The sequence below is a fragment of the Salmo trutta genome, chromosome 29 (genome assembly GCF_901001165.1).
Source record: "Salmo trutta chromosome 29, fSalTru1.1, whole genome shotgun sequence".
NCBI classification, from domain to species: Eukaryota; Metazoa; Chordata; class Actinopteri; order Salmoniformes; family Salmonidae; genus Salmo; species Salmo trutta.
The window spans coordinates 21,684,120-21,709,190 of NC_042985.1; the positions used below are offsets into that span (position 1 = coordinate 21,684,120).

The 25,071-nt window shown below is 42.7% G+C and overlaps 1 protein-coding gene across 1 annotated transcript; it reads right to left on the reverse strand.

Moving 5' to 3' along the window:
- Nucleotides 1–1,006: 1,006 nt before the first annotated feature.
- On the reverse strand, nucleotides 1,007–24,743 carry LOC115167127 (anoctamin-5-like). The gene is made up of 20 exons (XM_029721236.1): nucleotides 24,422–24,743; nucleotides 12,782–12,852; nucleotides 10,840–10,947; nucleotides 10,094–10,162; nucleotides 8,970–9,254; nucleotides 8,764–8,883; nucleotides 8,527–8,642; nucleotides 7,936–8,070; nucleotides 5,396–5,501; nucleotides 5,030–5,090; nucleotides 4,760–4,911; nucleotides 4,578–4,652; nucleotides 4,230–4,458; nucleotides 3,793–3,971; nucleotides 3,557–3,654; nucleotides 3,238–3,359; nucleotides 2,928–3,133; nucleotides 2,546–2,748; nucleotides 2,245–2,350; nucleotides 1,007–2,044 (listed from the first exon to the last, which is right to left on the reverse strand). The coding sequence occupies exons 1-20, from the start codon at nucleotides 24,495–24,497 to the stop codon at nucleotides 1,820–1,822; spliced, it is 2,742 nt and encodes a 913-aa protein (XP_029577096.1). The 5' UTR covers nucleotides 24,498–24,743; the 3' UTR covers nucleotides 1,007–1,819.
- Between the last annotated feature and the right edge of the window lie 328 nt (nucleotides 24,744–25,071).

The following is a 25,071-nucleotide window of genomic DNA, read 5'->3' on the forward strand; positions in this document are numbered from 1 at the left end:
TTTCTCACATGGAATAGCCTTCATCTCTCAGAACAAGAATAGACTGACAAGTTTCAGAAGAAAGTGCTTTGTTTCTGGCCATTTTGAGCCTGTAATCGAACCCACAAGTGCTGATGCTCCAGATACTCAACTAGTCTAAAAAAGGCCAGTTTTATTGCTTCTTTAATCAGAACAACATTTTTCAGCTGTGTTAACATAATTGCAAAAGGGTTTTCTAATGATCAATTAGCCCTTTAAAATGATAAACTTGGATTAGCTAATACAACGTGTCATTGGAACACAGGAGTGATGGTTGCTGAGAATGGGCCTCTGTACGCCTCTAGATATTCCATAAAAAATCAGCCGTTTCCAGCTACAGTAGTCTTTCACAACATTAACAATGTCTACGCTATATTTCTGATCAATTTGATGTTATATTAATGGACCAAAAATTTGATTTTCTTTAAAAAACAAGGACATTTCTAAGTGACCCCAAACTTTTGAACGGTAGTGTATATACAGTAGACGTATGGGTGTATTACCCTCTTGGACCATTACCGTATCTCTATCTATCTAGCATTACCCAGCTGAGAGAAACAGTTTTTAAAAGGGCCACTGCAGTCAAAATGCTGTTTTTCCTGTGTTTTATATCGCAATTGTACAACAGCTGATGAAACTAACACTCTAAAAGTGTGAAAAAATGTGATCAGTTATTTCCTGATAATTGCTGGTTGAACATACAATATACACAGGACCTCCTAATCATCAGGTTTGCATGGATAGGAGTTTCCGCTTTCCATGGTGACATCACCATGTAGTAAATTGGTTGATAGACCAGATACAAAGAAAGTTCCAAACCTCTCTGCCAACAACAGCTAGTTTTGAGTTTTCCCCTCCCCACTCAGACTACTCCCAGACAGTCCTAGCAAAATTCTTGCTTGAAAGAATAGTTTAGCTAAAAAGCAATGTTAGCCTATTTTTACAGTAAGGTAGTTAATTGTTACCCAGAAATGATTTGATATTGATATACAAACGGCTGCATTGGGCCTTTAATTTACAGTTTTTGCATTGACTCCCATGAAAATATCTCAAATACATGACAGTAACACAAGGAAAACACATCACATGTAATGTAGCCCAGCTACAGCAAAATTGAAGCAGATAACATGCCAACATTTGAAGGCAAATAAATTAGATTTTTATATGTTACATTCTATCAAACATGCATATTTCTTTAAAGGTAATTTATTAGATAGCTTCTGATAAAAGCCATGGGATATCTTTGGCAGTCTTTGCTGGACATTTCTTAGTAACATATTATGACATTGTAGTTAAGGTGAGCATTAGATTACATTTTTTTTCAAGATGCTGTATATTGTCTGGTACAATATCATGAATCCCAATAGCATTTAACTGAACACTTAACAAGTTGGCACATACTTTGTAGGATTCCATAAGATCCTATCACGATCAACACTGGCACTGAATGACTGAATCACTTGCAAGAAACATCATTGCACAGAAGATATGAATCAAGCTGAACAATTGGAGCTTGCATTGCAACAGCATTGGAGGCTAAGAAGATGACGAGATGTGGTCATCGATCAAATTATTCCGTCCCTGCCTCCAATGAAAGTCCTAACATAGGTGAAAAGGTTGAAATCTGCTAGCTGCTCATTAGAAAATTAACAAACAACAAAGCAAAGAGAAACAGTTGATAGGATTTCCCCACTGACAGAAGCCCTTTACTGTACTTCTGTTTGCCATTAGTGGAGGAGCCTTCACAGAAACACCCTCCCAGTTAGGTTAGCCAGGTGGGTGTGAGTTACTGATTGGGGGCCTACAGGCACTCAGATAACACGTCATGCTTGTCAGTGGCAGTGCAGACCTCAGGTTTGGCTTCAATGATAAAACTCTGACTCAGCTGGATCTTGAGCTTCTCCACCTCGTAGTTGTGCAGGTATTCCTGGATGAGGTAACGTTCCCGTTTGATCCGAGCCTTTACCTCGGATGGCACATCCGGGATCAGCCAGGCCACAAAGAACTTCACCACAAACACCACGTGCTGATGGGAAAGGAAGACGTGTTTTTACAGAGCATACCATTATCACACACTCACCTTATGAAGTACAGATGATAACATGTTGAAAAACAGTGATAGCAAAGATTGGGCTCTGCTGCATACTGTATATAATGGAGAGAGCACCTGCTGGTTTAGAGTGGAGAGATGTGCTGTGTTCCATACACATATTTTGGATGGCTTACCTCCATGATAATGATGAAGGCCAGTTTGGCTGCCAGGATGTGCCAGAATTGCATAGTGTGGGAGTACTCCCTCTGGTGGCCTGGAGGGTAGCGGTAGTCACGGTACCTGAGACAATATATAGAGCCAATGTCAAGACACAACAACTACATACAATAGTGCTAAACCCCAAGCATTGACCTGTCCTCGGTAAAAATCTGGATTAATACAATCACAGCTCCATAGTCAAGACGTCAAGTGAAGTCAAGACAAAGGGTATTTAAATGTGCAAGTGAGTGGCCTGGCATTACAGTCGCTTCCCACCTGCAGCTGGTGATGAAGGAGCCATTGAACCAGACAGGAATCGCCCCCTCCTCGGGCGTACTGAGGAGAGGGATCTGGGAGATGTCATACACTGACAGGCTGTTGTTGATGTAGCCACTCATGGTGGCTTCAGAGCCAGGGTGGTAGGCATACAGGTAGACCAGGCGGGGGATCATGTCTGAAGTAAAGGCCATGATGAATGCCTGGGGAGATGAGAGAGCATGAGAGGGGATCCGAGACACATTGAACTATTGAATTACTGTATTTTGATTATACAGTGTATATAAATTATAAAATGGGGCTGTTCAACAATAAAGACATAGATTTGAACACTTGATAACAACAACGTGGCTACAGCTTAATAACATTTAATCCTACTCACATTGGTGACAACAGACAAGATGGCCACCACATTGAGGATCTCCTGCCATGCTCCGATGTTGTGGGCCTTGGCCGCCACAGGCCGGCGGAACTGGGTGGTGAACTTCCAGGCGTCCACTCTGACCTCCAGGATGTTGTTACAGAGGGCCAGCAGGGGGGCCAGGGGGAAAGAGGCCACAAACAGAGTGATGAAGCCAAACTGGATTACTGCAGAGAGAGAGAGAGAGAGAGAGAGAGCATGTTGATGAACAGCCCTACACAGTCTCCTGTCTATGTGGGAAGAGAGTGGAGTGGGTTAAGGGCCTCCTTACCCATCTCCAGGTACTCATAGAACAGGCCCAGCTGGCTGAAGTTCTGCAGGTCGTGGTCCTGCTCCCAGCGGCTGTACTGGTTTTTCCGGGCCTTCCTGCTGCACCACCAGTTCCTCAGCAGCCTGACAGGATATAATATAGATCAAGATAATATTGAACTCTGAGGAGGGCACGTGTACAAATTACATACTGAATGTCGGACATCTTTAACAAGTTCAAGCTGGTTCACACCCCATGGTGGAGTAAATATGCAACTGAAAGTTCATCGAGGTACATTTCGCAGTCTATCAGAAGTAGGTCAGAGGTCAGTGAAACTCACGGCAGTAGGGCCTCCTGGATGTTCCCACACACCTGCTTCCCTGTCATGACGATCACCAGCTGGGTGGTCAGCTCAATCAGACAGCCTCCTGGGTCACACTGGGACAAGTTGCAGTGGATGTTTAACAGTTAGGTTTGAGCTCAAAACATAAATACTGTGGTTTATTCTTCAAAAGGTGTGAGTTTCATATAGTAGAATGTGTTCATATACTGTAGATGCTGTGTGACAAAGCTCACCTCCTCGTTCCTCAGCCTGCTGTATTTGCCAAACATGTACGTGTAGTTGCCTGGGTAACCCACAAACTTGCCCTTGAAGAAGGCCACGTAGAAACATGAAGAATAGTAGTTGACAAACTGGAAGAGGAACATCTTCATTGTCAACTTGTTTTCATACTCCAGATGTGTCTTGGGAATTTCTGTTGGAGCAAGTAGTTGGAGATCAAAGCCATTCAAGGCACACCAGCTACCTAAACTAACGGGTGCAATGTGCTGCTGAGGTATGAGTGAATTTGTATAGGAGAGAAAATGTAAAAAAATAAATGAGTAGGAAATGTACAGTTAATGTGACCTGGGGTAAACATCACTTTAACTTGATATGGCATCAGTGTTCCATCTCCCTGCACTTCCTGCTCCTCCTGATCTAATCGCCATGATAGCGAGCTTCTCCTCCTCACCCATATCAGTGATCCAGATGGCCACTCGCTCATAGAAGAAGTTAAGGATCATAATGATGACAAAGTTGATAAAGGAGGCGGTGACAGAGGTAGCGAGCTGCGGGGTGATGAGAGAGCCCACCAGATGGATCTTCTTAGTGGGGCTGTCCTTCATGATGCTGGCGAAGGCTGCATACACAGCCAGCCTGTAGACTATCACCCCAGTGATACAGGCCACAATCAGAAGCATCTGTGGAGAATACAAAATCCACATGCTACAGTGCACACATACAGCCAACATATAGTATACTGCACACTGGCGAACAAATTCTTGCAGACACACAGAGTTGGTGTAGTATGTTGGCTTACCCAAAACAGAACAGTAACCCCGGAGAGGCAAAAGCGACCACACTTTTTGGGGAGGGGTAGGTATGGCTCCATTTCCTGCACAATAACAAATAACGGAAAGCCCAGTCAGTAGTTTACATTAAATACTTTAGAATTTGCACAGTATTACAAGTAGTGTGTAATAACCAGTTGTCAGCCCGTACCTGGGTGATCCGGTTGAGTCTCTGGTCAGTGCACCTGGTCTCAAACTCCGGGCGGATCTGGAGCTGCTGCTGCTCCTCCTCGAAATCCACCAGGTCCCATTCATACTCCAACTGGGCCTGGCGCCGCTTCCAGAACTCCAGGAATAGAGTCACTGCAGAACCGACAGGGTCATTACACTCTAACAGTAACAGTCTGTCTCCCCCACAGGAGATGTACTGTAATTCTCCAACAGGTTAAATACAGTAACAACAGAGTGGACAGACACTTACCCCAAATCCCCATAAACATGGCAAAGAACACGGTCCCCTCGTTATCAAACAGATGGGATTGCTGGAAGAGGGAACAAGGGACAGGATGAGCTCCTAACCACCCAGAGGAAATGACATGCTGTGCTTTGGCCACAGCAATATGACATACTGCACACTCAGCATGGGAGATTTCACTGGCTTTGATTGACAGGCTGGTTTAAATAATAAGCTAAGCATGCAGAATATTTACACAGCCATTATTTTTTTAAGTGTGAAGAGCCATCAATAATTAGATGCAATGGCTAATCATCAAGAGATTTGATTAGCCAATTGAGGAAAGATTACATTGTGACTGAATGACAGAAAATATTGTGTATGTTCCCTTACCCAGGATGAGAGGCACGTGGAGTTGAGCTTCCAGTAACTACACTTCTTATCACACAGCGGACACATCACAATACTCCCTCCAATGCTGGGGTCACAGATCTCCTTACTGTGGGAGAGATACATAGAAAGAATAGAAAGTGGGAAAGAACATAATACATTTGTTATGACGTGACTTTACATGTCTTGTATAGACTGACAAAGTTGTGTGATTTAGTGTACTGTTGGATGTGCAACAACAAAGATGTCTTTTTTTTACACAATTATTATTAATATACTGAATACACACCATTAGGTGTGTGTGTGTGTGTGTATGAGAGCCCACTTGGGCATGATTCAAAGGCTGTGTTTAAACAGGCAGCCCAATAATTCGTATATTGAACAATGAGATCAGATCTCATTTATTGTTACTTTTTTTAACTTTGATACTTTTTGTACATTTTTTCTTCTTTTAAACTCGGACTGTCACGCCCTGACCATAGAGAGACCTTGGTTCTCTATGGTGTTGTAGGTCAGGACGTGACTAGGGGGTGTTCTAGTCAATTATATTTCTATGTTTGGGTTTGAGTATGGTTCCCAATTAGAGGCAGCTGATTATCGTTGTCTCTAATTGGGGATCATACTTAAGGAGTCCCTGTTCCCACCTGCATTGTGGGATATTGTTTTTGTGTTAGTGTTTTGAGCACTATGACTTCATGGTTGTTGTTTTCTTAGTTTCACTGTATATTAAAGATATACAACTCACGCTGTGCCTTGGTCCGTCCTTTCCGACGAGCGTGACACAGACAAAACAGAGATGCTAGTTCTAGGTCCCAAGAAACAAAGAGATCTTCTGTTGGATCTGACAATTAATCTAGATGGTTGTACAGTCATCTCAAACAAAACTGTGAAGGACCTTGGTGTTACTCTGGACCCTGATCTCTCTTTTGACAAACATATCAAGAATATTTCAAGGACAGCTTTTTTCCATCTTCATAACATTGCAAAAATCAGAAACTTTCTGTCCTAAAATGATGTAGAAAAATGTATCCATGCTTCTGTCACTTCTAGATTAGACTACTGCAATGCTCTACTTTCCGGCTACCCGGATAAAGCACTAAATAAACTTCAGTTAGTGCTAAACACGGCTGCTAGAATCTTGACTAGAATCAAAAAATGTGATCATATTACTCCAGTGCTAGCCTCTCTACACTGGCTTCCTGTTAAGGCTAGTGCTGGAATGGTCTGCCTATCCATGTGAGAAACGCAGACTCCGTCTCAACCTTTAAGTCTTTATTGAAGACTCATCTCTTCAGTAGGTCCTATGATTGAGTGTCGTCTGGCCCAGGAGTGGGAAGGTGAACGGAAAGGCACTAGAGCAACGAACCACCCTTGCTGTCTCTGCCTGGCTGATTCCCCTCTCTCCACTGGGATTCACCGTAACCCCATTACGGGGGCTGAGTCACTGGCTTACTGGGGGTCTTCCATGCTGTCCCTAGGAGGGGTGCGTCACTTGAGTGGGTTGAGTCACTGACGTGATCTTCCTGTCCGGGTTGACGCCCCCCTCGGGTTCGTGCAGCGGTGGAGATCTTTGTGGGCTATACTCAGCCTTGTCTCAGGGTAGTAGGTTGGTGGTTGAAGACATCCCTCTAGTAGTGTGGGGGCTGTGCTTTGGCAAAGTGGGTGGGGTTATATCCTGCCTGTTTAGCCCTGTCCGGGGGTATCGTTGGACAGAGCCACAGTGTCTCCCGACCCCTCCTGTCTCAGCCTCCAGTATTTATGCTGCGAAGGTTTATGTGTCGGGGGCTAGGGTCAGTCTGTTATATCTGGAGTATTTCTCCTGTCTTATCTGGTGTCCTGTGTCCTCCCTTTCTCTCTCTCGGAGGACCTAAGCCCTAGGACCATGCCACAGGACTACATGGCATGATGACTCCTTGCTGTCCCCAGTCCACCTGGTCATGCTGCTGCTCCAGTTTCAACTGTTCTGCCTGCGGAACCCTGACCTGTTCACCGGACGTGCTACCTCGTCCCAGACCTGCTGTTTTGGACTCTCTCTCTCTTCCGCACCTGCTGTCTCTAACTCTGAATGATCGGCTATGAAAAGCCAACTGACATTTACTCCTGAGGTGCTGACCTGTTGCACCCTCTACAACCACTGTGATTATTATTATTTGACCCTGCTGGTCATCTATGAACTTTTCAACATCTTGGCCATGTTCTGTTATAATCTCCACCTGGCACAGCCAGAAGAGGACTGGCCACCCCTCAGAGCCTGGTTCCTCTCTAGGTTTCTTCCTAGTTTCTGGCCTTTCTAGGGAGTTTTTCCTAGCCACCTTGCTTCTACATCTGCATTGCTTGCTGTTTGGGGTTTTAGACTGGGTTTCTGTACAGCACTTTGTGACATTGGCTGATGTAAATAGGGCTTTATAAATACATTTGATTGATTGATCTTCTGTCAATAATTGGGCAAAATATTAGAATTGGGCTGCCTGTTTAAATGCAGACAATTAACTGTTTTCCTATTTTTCAAGTAAGGCACCTTTCTGCCCCCTGGTGGTACTAACCTTGTTAAATTGTCATCGTAGCTTAGCACACCATAGGTAAAACATATTACGCCCATGACCGCAGCAAAGAACAACATCTCTGTGTAGAAGCCCAGCCAGGCAAAGTAGATCCCAATCTTCTCCCCATAATACTTCCTGTTAACAACACAGAGATAATTCAACTTATTTGGCATTAGGGAGTAGGGACGCAAACTGTTCACACCGCTCGTTGGTGGAGACAATGTTGCAGGTTTAAAGCAAATTTTCATGCAATTCTATACATTTTGCCATGTATAATGTGTATTCATGTGATATGAGTGACAATTATTACAACAATATCTATGGGATAAAAAAACATCAGCTGACATTTCTGACAAGTTATAAATAGCTCTCTAAGATATACAATGACTAACATGACAGGAGGAACTGATGATGCACTACCCAATTTCGAAATTGTACCTTGTGCATTCTACTATTACAACTTTCAAGAGTAAATTTAAAGCCGGACTGAGTTCGCCCCCCTCCCTCCCTCCCCTCCCCCCGTTATAGACGTAGATCTCTGTGTCTATGCATGGGGGAAATGTAACCGATGTCCAGCCGATGTTGTCTTACCTGATGAGGTTGAGGGGCTGCTCCTTGTAGAAACAGAGGAACCTAGCCCAATTCTTATAGAGGTGGTAGCGTTCGCTCTCACACTGCTCATTTGTGTTCCTCTCCCAGTATCGACACTGACAGCATAGAGGACAGGAGAATAAACAGTTCTAGTTTAGAAAATAATCGGACATCCTCACATGAAATCTACTGTGAGTATGTTGATGTGATGTAGGTGGGGCGTCACATGTTTCTTACATCATGAAGTGGGAAGGCTGAGGTGTAGGTCCCGTTGTTCAGCAACCGCTTGATACCTTTCTTGTCTGTCTCCTTGCGGTCCTCTTTATAGTACGGACAGCGAGACAGGATGTAGTACACCTGACAGGAAGGGACATCAGATCAGTGTGTGTGTGTGTGTGTGTGTGCGCGTCTCTCTGGATTCTGTGTTAAGATACTATACTCACTATTCTGTTGCGTGTGGAGGGGGGGAAGAAGGTGTCTTGGTTTTTGATGAGGAAGAAGTCTATCTTGTCCTTATCAAATGGAGAGGTGAAGTAGTCAGGCTGTGGGCGCATCACCTTCTCTGGCAGGCGGAACGGTCGGGAGAGCCACTCTAGTGGAACGTCCTGTCCGTGGGGGATGTCGCTTTCCTTAAAGGGAACCTTGATCTTCAGCACGTCAGCGTAGGTGGCCAACACCTCCCACGGGGCGTGGATCTTCAGGAAGTACGTTTTCAGATCATCCGAGTCCTAAGAGGAATGAGTTAAGAGAGGACAGAGCGAGGCAATTTGACTGACCATACAATTTAAGCACAAAACAGAGGAATCATTTAAAATATTGAGTACATTTATTAATTATAGAACATTTATGATATTTTAAACATTTTTCATTTGAATATAGTACACATTTTCACCTAAAAGTTTGTAAAGAAAACAGAAACACTGTCTGTACAAAATATTAGGAACAGCTTCCTAATATTGAGTAATTTTCTTTTTACCCTCAGAACAGCCTCAATTCATCGGGGCATGGACTACAAGGTGACTTCAATGCTTCCCACAGTTGTGTCAAGTTGGCTGGATGTCCTTTGGGTGGTGGAACATTCTTGACACACACAGGAAACTGCTGAGCGTGAAAAACCCAGGTGCGTTACAGTTCTTGACACACACCAACCGGTGCACCTGGCACGTACTACCATACCCCGTTCAAAGGCACTTAGCTCTTTTGTCCTGCCAATTCACCCTCTGAATGGCACACATACACAATCCATGTCTCAATTGTCTCAAGGCTTAAATATCCTTCTTTAACCTGTCTCCTCCCCTTCATCTACACTGATTGAAGGGATCATATAAGGTAAGCTTTCAACTGGATTCACCTGGTCAGTCTATGTCACGGAAAGAGCAGGTGTTCCTAAAGTTTTGTACACTCAGTATATGTTAAACACCCTTCTACCACTGAGGAAAGAAGACTGTGGAGTGAAATTCCCCTTTAAGAAAGCTCTGCTGAGATATTCCCCACTTTACAGTAATGTGATGTGCTGCTGCATGATGACCACTAGAGGACACCAGTGTGCCACGGATGGGTAACTCACCGATTTATCCTCAGTCTCAAGCTCCAGTCCAGCCTTCCTAAGGTTGGCCTCAAACTCCCTCCTCCTCTCCTGTACAAATACAGAAACAGACACACATGCACTTTGCGCAATGGCAAGGACCAGGGCAGAAAAGCATTTATCCTTGTATCTCCCCCTCTATCATCGCTGCTATCACTTTATCCTTCCATCCATCCTCGCATTCTAACTTCCCCATTCATTCTCAGAATTTTTCCTTGTGAGGATCCATTTTGTTCTTGTAGAAGCTCTGTTGAAAGACTGGCTGGCACCAGTCACAGCATTCTCAAAGTCCAAAAATCAGAGCCTAGAGGGCCTTGTAATAATGAAATTTGGTCTGTCTATGGTCTGTCTGTGGCATGAAATCTTTGCTTCTCTGTCAAGAAAGACGTGATGCAATTACCCCAACAACAAAGTTTCAACCACGGGGAACTTATCAGCCACTTCCTTTTAGCCACCTTCTCCTCTTACCGCCCTGATTCAGGCTGATTATGAGTCATGGTCACGTGGTCAGTTGACCCCAGACACTGTCTTTACTGTGACAAAACATTTTGCAACGGAAAACTAAAATAGCTGTTCTTATTGTAGCCATTCAGGCTCAAACAAGCCTGACCACTCCAAGGTTAATGCTCTGTGCTGTCATGTCCGTGTTGATAAACTGCCATGTGTCTCTCTGTAACCACACAATGCTCTCTGTCTCTGTGTTGATGGTGGTGCGTGATGTTGCCCACCTGCTTCTTTTCTCCATCCTTGTCATCTAGGTAGGACAGTATGAAGTCAATCCTGCGAACCCCGTCCCTGAAGAACACGGTGTCTTTGTTCTGCTGTAGTCTGTCAGTCTGGAGGGCAGACAGAGAAGAGTGTCAGAACACTAACCCACACTAACTATTTCTCTCCTCCTCCCATGAACAGAGAACATCTGTTAACTGAATGTGACGATGCATGTTAAAAGCACATTAAAAGTACAGGTCATAGTTTACTATATAGTTTAGGACACGCCCAAAAGTAAATAAACACATTTATTTTGTAATGAGTGTGGACTTTCTCTCTTTTGTGTGGTTTGTCTTATGTAACCTGAATAGGAGTTAGGAAGCAGTGGATCCTGGACATTTTCCAGTGAAGGCATGCCTATCATTATACTAAACGTAGCCCTCAACTATGGGAAGCAAAGTGGTACATCCTGCACTAGGGCCTGAAATGAACTTTTTGGTTTTTATAATAACGTTAAACCTAGTTTTGATATTCTCAGATCATCCCAGACCAGTATACAGCCACTTCTTGATTCAAGCCCCAAACCTGGCACTGACAATGCTTTTCAATCACAATGCTCCACACTCCAGTTTGCCAGGGTCCAGTTTCTCAGTTCAACACTCCACACTCCAGTTTATTTATAAGCATAATAAACATGTGCAGGAGAACGCACCCTTGTTAAAAAGTAAAATGCTTGTGAAATTCAGGAGATTGTATTTACAGTGGGTTAAAGGCTGTTTCTCAACTAGGTTTGTTTACTCCTGGTTTTATTCCACCTGAGGGGTACAGCTAAGTATTTACAGTGCTATGCCCTGCAGTCAGGACGACAGAGGGGAAAAAACCTTATCGACACAGCCTTGGACCTGGAGTGGAGGAAAATGGCTTTTCTTGATCTAATCGGCTAAGATTATGTTCACCAATTCCAGGTCTTACATCATCTTTTGAACCTCAATTGTGAAGAAGGATTGCCTGTGTGGGGTCTGTTTCACCGTGCGACTAGGAGGAAAAGCGCTTCAGTCCAATTAGCTTAGTGTGTGACAAAACACAGGTGGGTCCCTATATACAGCAGTATGCTGGTTCTGGAGGATACACTGCGATCGGGAAGAGAAACAGAGCACATCCCCTTTTTGTTTATCAGCCCCCACACCCACAAACAAGGAGGAAGGAAAGAGGGTGTGGATACAGCATATAATTCCCATAATCATCAAGAGAATTAGGTTGTGGAAAGCATATTAGAACAGTTTGAAATGTATTGCCTTCCACCTTTATGTGTCAAAGCATGCTTGAATATGAGTGAGAGAGAAAGTGTTCAAGTTCCCTAGTTCTTGAACAACAGATTAATGCTGGATAGAGAACACGGACACAGACACATAACAGACACAGTAATATTCTCTCTGTAGGCAGTATTTTAGTGTGTGCTTATTGCCTGGGGAGAGCTGATCTGATAAAGAGAGGAGCTCTCTGAGAGACACTGAGGTCTTGTGACTGAACAATGAGAACTGTAGTAGAAAGAGGTCAGTTGTTCCAATTTAGGCAAGGTACACAAAGGCATGCAAAACAACCTCTTTTCAATACACGCTCACTATTGATCAAGAATATTGATCATGGATGAGGATTGATCAAGCATGTGGAGGAAGTCTAAAAACAAAACACAATCATACATTTCTTACAACCAAATACACACATAAGTGCAAAATGTATCTACTAATCCAGTATACCTTCAAAATTTCGTTAACCTTTATCATGTAAATAATTTCATGTGTTTTTTGTTTGTTGCAGCTTTCAATTAATTTGCCCGTTGCATTGCAGAACACTGCTGCATTACAGCACAGAGAGCTTGCAAAGTCATCTAGGATAGGGATATGTTAATGTAGAGGGAAAGGAGAGTGTCCAGGCAGGTCAACATGGGGTCATGGGACTCACCTCTGTGTGTCCAGGTAGCTGTGTTCCTCCGTCCTCTATAGAGTTATTAAGACTGTGGCCATTACATTCCTCTGTGTAGAGAAAAGAAACACGAGCAGAGATTAGTTCCCATAAGGGCAATCTGCAGTTGCTACATACATTTTTTTGATTTATAGGATATATAGTATAATGATATACTGCATATGAGTCCATTGATTCTTGAATAATATAACTTATACATGCCTCATGAGCTTAGTTTAACTGTCACACCCCATCAGAACCCAAAATATAAACTAGTTTTAATCCAATTTTGGTAAATATTGTAAATGTAAACAAACACAGTATAGTCTCAAAACATGGTTAAAACTATAATGTTGATATCTTGGCAGGTCAGTATATGCATCTATCATACTGGGCAGAAACTGGTTGAATCAATGTTGTTTCTACATAATTTCAATAAAAAAATAAAATGTGATGACATTGAATCATTGTGAAAAACTGAATGGATTTGTAAAAAATCATCAACATAAGGGAATACAACTTTTAACCTAAATCCAATGTCATGGTGAATTCACGTTAGTTGACAACTCAAACAAATGTAATAAAAAATGTATGTTGAACTGAGGTCTGTGCCCAGAGGGATAGGTCTAAGGATTGCCCCTTTAACAGAAAACGATTTACAATGTACAAATGACATAGTGATATGTGTACAGAAATGTGTAACCAGTCATTTATTTGAGAGAAAGCAATGGGTTATTTGTCTATATATTTTACATAATTATTCCAGCCTCATCACACCAACTAGCCTAATAGGTCATATGAGATACAACATACACTTGATATGAAAATGTCAAACTTGTTCCCTGTGGTCATGTATGATACCTTCACTAAATACAGTCAATTGGCTAAATAAATCCTAGAAAAACAAAGCTGTTATTTAACTAAAATGACTGTGTAATGTCATCAGATACACAACTTAAAGCCCATGAAATCCCATGACTCATCCCTCTGATTCCATCCGCATTCCTTTTCCACAGATTTGCCAGTGATTTTGCAGATGATCGAGTCGGTCTCCCTCCTATTACGTAATACTTCTATATTGAGAGGAGGGATTGCTGATGTAAAGAAAACAGCATTAGTCTGTCAGTGGAACTGTGTTGTGGTCAGATGTCAGAACACCCCAACGCAACACTGTGTTGACATGGACTGCCCTCAGGGCAACAGCATGGTGAAATAGACATGAAGACACTCACTCACTCAAGAGCTCTCAGAGATAAAACCAGGGGAAAGAACTAAACACATATACCTATAAAGACCCACTATCACAAAAGCACACTTTCCATCTGGAGACACACAGACAGAAACACACAGCATTCCAGCAGCAGAGCAGCGTACTACCCCAGCCTGGCAGACACCGCTAGAGGGAATGTGCTCATGTTGCAGCGCTGCCTGCCGCCTGTTTTTTTCTGAATGCTGGGAAACAAGCACTTCCTGTGGGGAGGTTAGGCCTCTACGTACACCGAGGGATGGGGGAGGGGGCAGCAGCCCAGTCAGAGGCCCTGTAGTTCCCCCAGACGCAACACAATCTAGCTTACCACAGGAAGGATTCCTTCTGCCCTGAGCCTTTCTTTCATTGGACGAGGGGGATATTTTTAAAGAACCAGAGGTTTGACTGAGTGCCTTGCAAGCCAATGAGAGGCTCGAGGGAGCCGCTCTCTACAGCTGAGAGGTAAATTATAGAGACAACTCATGAGGTAGGAATGATGTTGAGACTGCCAGCCAGCCAGATGAGTCTGAGCACAAGCATCCCTAACCCCCATGAAGGTCAAACAAACAAAGGGATTTTCCAAAGAAGCTGTGATGATTGTACTGCTAACAGTCATTATCAGTCCAGAGCTGAGCAAACACAGAGAGAGAGAGGGAGTGTGTTACCAAACAGGGACAAGGCCACTTTTATTAGAAATGTATAGATAGCAGCACATCCACACACATGCAAAAACACACAGTATAGTATACGCATAGTATACATACACCTCAGCTTCAACCAACACACATTTTTCAATGTTTTCAAAAATGAATACAATGGGAGACACATATCCTCAAATACAGAATGGTTTAACACATAAATATAAATACACTATTGTTTGTATATATCCCATATATTTAAAGTATGTGGACACCCCTTCAAATTAGTGGATTTGTCTATTTCAGCCACACCCGTTGTATAAGTGTATAAAATCGAGCACACAGCCATACAATCTCCATAGACAAACATTGGCAGCAGAATGGCCTTACTGAAGAGCTCTGTGACTTTCAAAGTGGCACTGTCATAGGAGGCCACCTTTTAAAATGTCTGCTCTGCTAGAGCTGCCCCGGTCACTGTAAGTGCGGTGAAGTGAAAACGTCTAGGAGCAACAACGGCTCAGCCGCGAAGTGGTAGGCCACACATGCTAACAGAACGGGACCGTCGAGTGCTGAAGCGCGTAAAAATCGTCTGTCCTCGGTGGCAACACTCACTACCGAGTTCCAAACTGCCTCTGGAAGCAACATCAGCACAATAACTGTTTATCGGGAGCTTCATAAAATGGGTTTCCATGGCCGAGCAGCCGCACACAAGTCTAAGACCACCATGCGCAATGCCAATCGTTGACTGGAGTGATGTAAAGCTTGCCACCATTGGACTCTGGAGCAGTGGAAACACGTTCTCTGGAGGGATGAATCATGCTTCACCATCTGGCAGTCCGACGGACGAATCTGGGTTTTGCGGATGCTAGGAGAATGCTACCTGCCTCAATGCATAGTGCCAACTGTAAAATTTGGTGGAGGAGGAATAATGGTTTGGGGATGTTTTCATGGTCCAGGCTAGGCCCCTTAGTTCCAGTGAAGGGAAATCTTAACGCTACATCATACAATGACATTCTAGGTGATTCTGTGCTTTCAACTTTGTGACAACAGTTTAGGGAAGTCCCTTTCCTGTTTCAGCATGACAATGCCCCCGTGCACAAAGCGAGGTCCATACAGAAATGGTTTGTCGAGATCGGTGTGGAAGAACTTGACTGGCCTGCACAGAGCTCTGACCTCAACCCCATCGAACACCTTTGGGATGCATTGGAAAGCCGATTGCGAGCCAGGCCTAATCGCTCAACATCAATGCCCGACTTCACTTATCCTCTTGTGGCTGAATGGAAGAAAGTCCCCCCAGCAATGTTCCAACTTCTAGTGGAAAGCTGTCCCAGACGGGTGGAGGCTGTTATAGCATCAAAGGGGGGACCAACTCCATATTAATGCCCATGATTTTGGAGTGAGATGTTCGACGAGCAGGTGTCCACATACTTTTGGTCATGTAGTGTACCACCTCCTGGAACTAGACCCACATTCAGATAGTAGGAGATCCACTAGTGAAGATGTACATCTAAATAACACCCACTGTCTGCAGAACACCAACTTACTGTAAACACGTCTGTAGTCTCCAGCACACTAAATTAAACTGACATTGATAACCCCATTGATGAAGTCCTAGAGAACATCTCATCCTACTGTAGCTGACCTACAAGTACCTTCAGTGGGTAGTCTGGAGTGATGAATAACTCACATTGTCTTGCACATCCATTTAAGCAATAATGTCTGAGGGGGTGTGGTATATGGCCAATATACCACGGCTAATGGCTGTTCTTATGCACGACGCAACGCAGAGTGCCTGCATACAGCCCCTAGCTGTGGTATATTGGCCATATACAACAACCCCCCGAGGTGTGTTATTGCTATTATAAACTGGTTACCAACATATTTAGAACATACTTTTTTTTTTTTAAAGTCATACCCATGGTATACAGTCTGATATACCACGGCTTTCAGCCAATCATCTTTCAAGGCTTAAACCACCCAGTTCATATGATTTCTTAGGTGCTGGATAAATGCATAAAGATGTATGCACTCAGTACAGGTGTTCTTTCAGCATCTGTTAGGAGTGTTGGCCTTAAGCCTTGGCCCTAGATCTTTATAAAGGGAGAGATCTAGCAGTTTTCAGCTCATGTTTCCCTTTCTGAAATTTCAAATAACCCACAGACAGATGCACAGATGAAATTATCCCAACAAAATCACACGAAAAAAATATATTTTCAAAAATGTCAAATATGGTACAGGTAAATTCAATAAATGTAGCATATTGGATTTGAAAGGTCATTTCCTTGCATCCTATACTAAATCAAATGGAGCGATCCACTGGTAAACCCAAGGCCTTGGCACTCACTCCCAGAGGACCAGAGAATGCAGAGTAGTATAGGGCTGGGTTTGGGTTATGAGGAGCCCGGCTCTGCAGCCGCTGGCATGAAGGGAGCTGAGCAGCGAGCAAACAACACAAGCCTCAGAGTAACCAACAGCAGTACATACAGACACAGCCACTGACTATGAGGTGAGGTTAGGAGAGGATGAAAGGATGGATGGACAGACAGGCGTCACGTTAAGCCTTTCGTCTGCCAGTACCTGTTAATAGTTTCATCCTGAATGCTGTCAGCACAGCAGGGCCATCTTCTTCAGAGGAGGGACACAGGACAAAGGGGTTAGTCTGCTTAACAAAGTGCTGCTGGACATTGATAGATGCTTTTATGATATCATAGATACACAAATTCTGAATTAGAATATCTAGAATATCCAGAGTAGCACCACTGACACACGAGCCTCAAACAAAAAGGCCATGTGTTAAATATGCTTGATATATTCTCTGTTTGGCTCAATCACAGCAAGTGGCAGTGTGAGGACAGGAATACATTATTCCATTTTTATTTGTGCCATAAAGAAGCTGTCACCTTGATGCTGGTGAGGACCTAACAGCACCTGCGTCACCTGCTCCCACCGGTAACACCTGTCTACTTTCCAGTGACAGTGCCTTCCTGATTGTCTACTGTTTCAGCCAGATAAACCTTTAGACAGCCTGGTAAATGATGTATTTCATCAGACCAAGCCAATCTGGTTAGTGATTTAAATGGTAATACGAGGCCTGAGCTTTAGGCTACTTTCCTCTAATGAACCTTCTCCTCTTCTGTTTCAGCCACTGGGCTTCCCCTGTTATTCATGTTTCAAGTTTTATTAGTCGTATGTACAGGATACACATGGCATACCATGTCCAACAAAATGTTTACTTGCAGGTTCCTTCTCAACAATGCAACAACAATAAGGAAATATAAAAATATGAACATAAAGTAAATGGCTAGGTAGAATAAAATGTTTAGCATAAGTATAATACAGGAAGGCACAATTTATCAACAGCAGTTGTGATGTGTGTGTAGCATGCATTTATGTGTGTGTGTGTGTGTGTGTGTGTGTGTGTGTGTGTGTGTGTGTGTGTGTGTGTGTGTGTGTGTGTGTGTGTGTGTGTGCTAAGGTGAGGAGAGTCAGTGCAGGTGGTCAGTCCAGTTCAAGTGTTCAGAAGTCTGATGGCTTTTAGATAGAAACGGTCTCTGAGCCTGTTGGTATCATACCTCATGCTCCAATTCTGTCTGCCCAATGGTAATGAAGTGAAGAGCTGACGGCTGGGTTGTGTTTGGTCCTTGATGATGCTGCAGGCCTTCCTCAGGCACCGTTTTGAGTAGATGTCCTGGAAGGGTGATAGCCCAGCACATCACTGGAACCGTGCTGTCTTCACCTCCCTCTGAAGGGACATGCGGTCTGGCCGGAGAAATTCCCGACCGTACCAGGCCGTAATGCAACCGGCCAGGACGCTCTCGATGGTGCAGCTGTAATATTTGGAGAGGACCCGGGGTGTCATGTCAAATTTCTTCAGCCGCCTTAGGAAGTAGAGACACTGTTGTGCCCCCTTGACAAGAGTGGTGGTGTTGTTGGTCCATGTCAAGTTCTCTGTGATGTGGATGCTGAGGAACATAAAACTAGTGACTCTCTCTACTGCAGTCCCGTTGATGTGGATCGGGGAATGTTCCATCCCTTCCTGAAGTCAAGAATCAACTCCTTTGTTTTGCTGACGTTGACAGAGAGGTTGCTGTCCTGGCACCACAATGCCAGTTCACTTATCTTATCCCTATAGGCATACTCATTGTTGTTGGTTATCAGGCCTCCAACCGTGATGTCGTCAGCAAACTTGATGTTGGAGTTGGTGTCGTGCAAAGCCACACAGCCGTTGGTGAAGAGGAAGTACAGCAGAGGGTTGAGGACACCCCTGGGGGGCCCCATGTTAAGAGTAAGTGAGGATGAGGTGTTGTTGCCTAACCCCACAGCCTGTGGTCTGCCCATCAGGAAGTCCAGGATCCAGCTGCAGAGGGTGGTGTCCAGACCCAGGGCTCTGAGCAACATCATCATCATCATATCACAGTTGGCTCTACCAGAGAAAGCTTATTGAAGAAGGAGAAATTGTTCTCTGATGAACAACAAAAGTGCGTCAATCTCATCTCAGGCCAGGGATTCTCACAGTTTATAATAGATAGAAAGACCATTTATAATAGATAAAATGACAGTTTATAATAGATTTTAAAAAACAATTTATAATAGGCATTGTGATGCTGCACAGTGACGCTGTACCCTATTTAATTGGATGGATATCTAGACTAAAGGTTAAAGCATTCCAACATGTTTGTATATACTGTAGGTCAATAAGTACTAAATGGAAATTATTGGCCCATTATGAGCCATTCATCCCCCACATAACTAGAGCTGATTAGTTTATCAGGGAAACACTGTAGACCACAGACATTCACCACATTCTCATTCACTCATGACCAACATGGTAAGATAACCGGCCATATGTCTTATGGCCCTACATAGAGCAGATGGATCATCTAGAAGGCCAGCATGTGAGGTTTGTGCAACATACATCCTATTGTTGAAAGATGTTAGTGTTGTAAGAGACACAATGAACCACAACAATGTCACTATGTTGCTACCATGGCCTGATGTGACCTATTATATCTAAACTCTTATCATCCTTGTAGCTCCAGCTAAAAATAGCACCATGACATATCAGACTGGCTTCTTTTGACTGACTCAAACATACATGACTCATGGCTCCAATAGCCTGACTATTGACATCATCCCCAAGTTCATTTTCTCAGGGGAAAGACAACACACAGGAAACCTCTCTGAAATTACATTAGTTTCCTTACCCTGTAGGAAGAGAGACCAATCCATGTTTTGCTTTTGTTTACCTTGCTGAAGCAACCAAATGCTAACTTTAGGATGTTATGTTTTAAATTAAGCAGCATAGGGTCTATGTTTATGGGGAGGCCATGCTCCCAGTGCTAAAGGTAGAAACCCACTGGGCGCAGACGTCATTTCAACATCTAGTTTTGATTTACATTTGGTTGAGTTGTCAACTAACGTGAATTCAACGTGAAATCAACAAAACACCATGCAATTGTAATTAGGTTGTAAATTCTGTGAAAAAAAAGATTAAATTCCCTTTTGTTGATGACTTTTTCAAATCCAGTCAGTTCTCCACGTTGATTCAGCATCATCACATGACTTTTTTTTTTATTACGTGGAAACAACGTTGAGTCAACCAGTTTTTGCCCAGTTGGAAAGCTGTTCTGAATCCCTATTCTCACATCGTCTGTTGATGACTTTCTACACATGGAACAAACAAAATCTCCCTTCTTATCTCCAGGATACAATAGGCCTAGTCTCAGAAGGGAACTGTGGCTTGACAAAACCCTGAGAGTTAGATCAGTAGAGTGGACCAATACCCCGGTGCACCTCCAAGCGAGGGATCATGGGCAGAGCAGATAGCAGAATTCATACTTTATCTTCTCTAAAACAGACATGAAATGTCATCCTTCTAATACTATACTGTTTGAATGAGGCATTCTTGAATAAGGAGGAAAAGTAGAAATGTTGGAATATTACAGATTTTGTCCTTCAGAATTATTCCCCTAATTTTTCTCATCTGCACCCTTTGGCCTTGTTGCGTACTGCATAATCGCCACCGAGGATATGGCAGAGTACATGAAAACAAACTGTTGTTCTTTGTTCTTCGTAGCTTGTTGCCTGTTCAGATGTGATGCCCAGGTTAACCCACAGATAGAACATGGAATGCTGTGGCACAGAGCTTCCTAAACCCACAAAGCAACACAATCACAAAGCCCACTGTGATCAAGTGCATCGACCAATGTTACTCAAGATTTATATATTCATCTGCTCCTGGCCATTGAAATGGAATTGTGGAAGACCAAAGAAGGGATAATAACCAATTGGAGGTGAAAGGAGAAAAGTCCAGGCGTGTAATGTTTTTAATCAGAGAAGTATTTAAATGAGAAGTGGGTTAACCCTCTCGCCTATATTCAGATATTTAGATACTGCCCACAGTCTGTCTAACTCAGCTATCAAAGAGAAAATGTAATGACTCAGCCAGTTTCCATGGCAACACCAGGGCTCCCCCTAGTCTGTGAGCCAAGATGCTTGCCCTCCCCGCCAGATATGAAACACCTTAAATGGAAGCGGTGCACAACTGTCTAATACGTTTCTTATTAGATCATCAATGATTAAGGGTGAGTGCTGTAATGCAAAGATGATTATTTAGGCCTAGTTTGTGCCTGACTGCCCCCGATCAAGACCAATTAGGCATGCAGAATTGGAAATACGCTATGAAATGAATAGAGGTTTTACAGCGATAGTGAGAGATGTTGTTTACTTTGTAGAACAGCAGGCCTAATATTTGATAATACTACAGTGCCTTATCGGAACCTTTCAACAAAACTATTTTGGAAATGTAAATGATTTAGAGCCATGAGAGTCATAACAAGGCAGCCAGTGTGAGCATGTGGGTAACATAACTATCAAAATAAATGATTCTGTAATAGAACTGTATTATAGATGCAGGTGAACCTGAAGTCTACTCACATTCAGTCCCTACATAAAACTGTCAACATGGTGATCCACAACACAGACGCACATATAAATAGATCTTCTCTGTTATTGTGCAGGAAGGTTTTCCCTGATAACAGCCAACACAAAGCCGTTGGTGTGAAAGGGCAGTCTATCAACACAGAACTCCACACTATCTAGACCCAGTGTGGGTAGTCAGCCATACTGTGGATATTTACTAACAAGGAGCCTTAACACAAAAGGGCAAGTGACAGATTGTCCTTAAATTAACCTGCTCATTCAACTCACTACACATTAAGAACAGAAATACCTATTGCTCAGAGATAGTGGAACCCCATCGCTTGGCCCTGTTTCTGTAATACCAAAATAAGTAAAATGGACAGCAGAGTCAACAGATTTTTCAACTAATCAACTTGAGGATTCAAACCAGTAACCTTTTAGTTACTGGCCCAACGCTCTTAACCACTAGGCTACCTGCAGCCCTATAGGGGTGAGATGCCAAGAGGGATGTAAACAGTGTGAGAGAGGTTGGAGGGAAGCCTGACTGTTTCCATCCATCAGTAAACTTGCTCCAACTCACTTAATTTCCCAGCAGAGAGACGGATGTAACAATATCTCAAAACCATAATTACTGCGGTGTTATTGAAACCACTTTATTGTCGACATTATGAATGCTCAAGTACTTTTTTCTGTGAAGCCATACATAATACATTGCAGTCTACAAAGTATTTTTAACAAAAGGAACATTTGTAATTGTTCAAATTTGTTTATTACCCACAGCAGCTATACATTTTCTGAGCTACCTCTCAACCAACAACATTTTATAGAGGGACCCTTGCTACCATGACAGCTTAACACATGGCTGTATTTGGAGACAAAGTCATCTCTGTGGGCAACTCTGTATAGGCACACTGCCACATTCTCACAAATTGTGACATTTTTGTTATAACAAATGTGATCTAGTAATATATTCTGCATATATTCTGACCTTTACGGCCTATTTGTCACTAAGCACAATTGGAAAAACAGTTGTACTGTTACAGTCCAACTCCTCCCTACAGATCTCTTCAGTGAGTGACTGCTCAGTAAGTCCATAGAATCATGGTCTATTCCCTGTCTATATTGGCACTCAAGGTAGAGAGATTATCAGCAGATAATTGTGTTTAAGTGTTCATGCACTCAATGCTAACAACTATCTGGTCTCCAGAGTGTAATTATGTGAGTATTACCTTGGGACAGTGTGGCACCACACAAAGCAAAGGTTATAGATATGGATTAGAGGCCTACTGACGCCCTTTGACACATCCTGAAACTTGGGAATAACTGAAAACAATTACCAATCCAATTTGTGTTGGATTTTACAAATCCATGATTAGACAGTTAAGGACAACCACATGCGATGGACTGGACATGTCTGTGTTAGCACACCATTGCAGATGTCTACCTATAACTTGTTTCCTTTTCGCCATGAAATTTCACAGAAAACACGAACATAGGACACAGGAGCACAAGAGCATATTAAGGGGAGACATAGGGGAGCAATACTGAGAGCAATACTGAAGTTATAGGGCAGTTAATGGTGTTGAAAAGGGCAGGCATGGATACAACAATGGCCAGTTTCAAGCGGCATTCCTTGTGCAGTGTGGAGTGACTAATAAGTTCTCAATAGAGGGATATAGATAAGCAGAGTGCCCCTTGCATCAGCTTTACTAGGCCTATACATTAGCACAACAGATCAACCTTGCATTGAATAAGACATCCATCTGCAATAATTACTTTATCACAAACCTGCTTGGAAATGATTATAATTACATATTATGAATAATATTTAATTTATTTGGACTCAATACTAATCACTTTGAATGCTGATGTGTAAATCAACAAAGAAATTGCCAAATACATGCCATTTTACAGACTTCTGGAATGAGCTTTAAGTACCTGTCCAGTAAAAATCTCTTTCAAAAGTTAATATTCTGATAACTCATACCCAAATAATGTTGCTGACTCATGTGGCCAAAGCATAAATTGGAGAAAAAAAACACTTTAAAAAAACCGCCTCAAACTTGTATCTCAAACAGATGTTTAAAAAAAATGCTTGCTATTTCCTTATAGAGGATCATGTCATCCTCTCGATGGCCAATCAGCAGTCTACTAGCGTAAATATGTTTGGGGACCATATATGCCCACACCATTCCAACGCAGAAAACATAACATACTTAATTGCAATTTTTTGGAAGGAGAACGATTTCACTCATATTGTAATTAATTATTGTCCTATTTCATATAAATCTGGAAACACTGGACAGTTACTTTAATTTGTCAGTTTCTCAAACTTCAAGTTTGTCCTTCTCTCTCCCAGTAGACCTGTCAGCATGTGACTGACGTCATCGCATGTATTTTCAGTCATTTCAGAACTATTTTTCAAACCTTTTCCATTTAGTTGTACAACTGTACAAACACATGAAACTGTTTCCGAAACATAATCTGTTATAAATAACATGTAAATTCCATAACATTTGCGAATCTTTAGGCAAAACATTGTATGTGCCTCTCATCCAGGTAGCCCACTAACGTATAGTGACATATGGCACAGACAGAAGTAATAGCCATTAGCCAAACATTATTCCGAACCCAAATGATAGACAGTGGAATTTCTAGTCACAAAACTGATCGAAGTAGCCCATCATTCACCTTTGGTTGGATGTGTTTCCTTGAGCATTTTCTGAAAGCGCTATAGTAAACTTCTTAATAGCCAATAAAAACAAAGATTATGGTATAGCCTACGTTTACCGTGTATATTACCAAAGTAGGCTAATCTCTGAATGTGCTTTTTACCTCCAATCTGGGAGTCCATTGCGCTCTTCATTTCGATCAAAATTTCATCCCTTGCCTTTCCCGTTATTCTTCTCATCTCCACCGACTATAAGGAAGGAGTTGCTTTTTCTTTAAAGTGAGGACGGAGAGAGAGGATGCCACCCCACGACTCGATCCTCGACCCACTGTATTTGAGTTTGAGGCTTTGGTTTCACACCAAAATCAACGATTCTGACGTTCATTGGCTGAAAGAATAGCCCAACATTGTCTTGACATATCCTATCATATTATGATTGCACTCATACTGCTTCTCTATCCACGATACATATTAAAGGGGAGTGGCAAAACCAAGCACATTCTGTCGGCAAATCATTGTGCTTTGGAATTAGTGCATCATGCATTTTACCATGTGAATGGCCTCAAACTTGATGTTTGGTCATTTTGTACGGTTTTGAAAACCCTTCAATTCTCACCAAATTAATAAATATTTTGTACAGCCTAACCATATGAGCCTAACTGACTATCCTACTAAATTATTTCAATTTGGGCTATGTGAAGAAACAGTCCACCAAGCAAACTGCATATATAAAAGGTTGTGTGTGTCAACTGTGGGGTGCCCATGTTTGCTAGGGATCGGAAGTCGGTGCAAGAGTGGCAGGTTGAGTTGGCCA

Coding starts and splice junctions, on each gene's coding strand:
- LOC115167127 (XM_029721236.1), bottom strand. CDS start 24,497: ATGAGAAGAATAACGGGAAAGGCAAGGGATGAAATTTTGATCGAAATG. Junction 2,749..2,927: donor TCTTGTCTGTTGTCACCAAT/GTGAGTAGGATT, acceptor TCATCTCCCCAG/GCATTCATCATGGCCTTTAC. Junction 2,045..2,244: donor CCTTCATCATTATCATGGAG/GTAAGCCATCCA, acceptor CTTTCCCATCAG/CACGTGGTGTTTGTGGTGAA.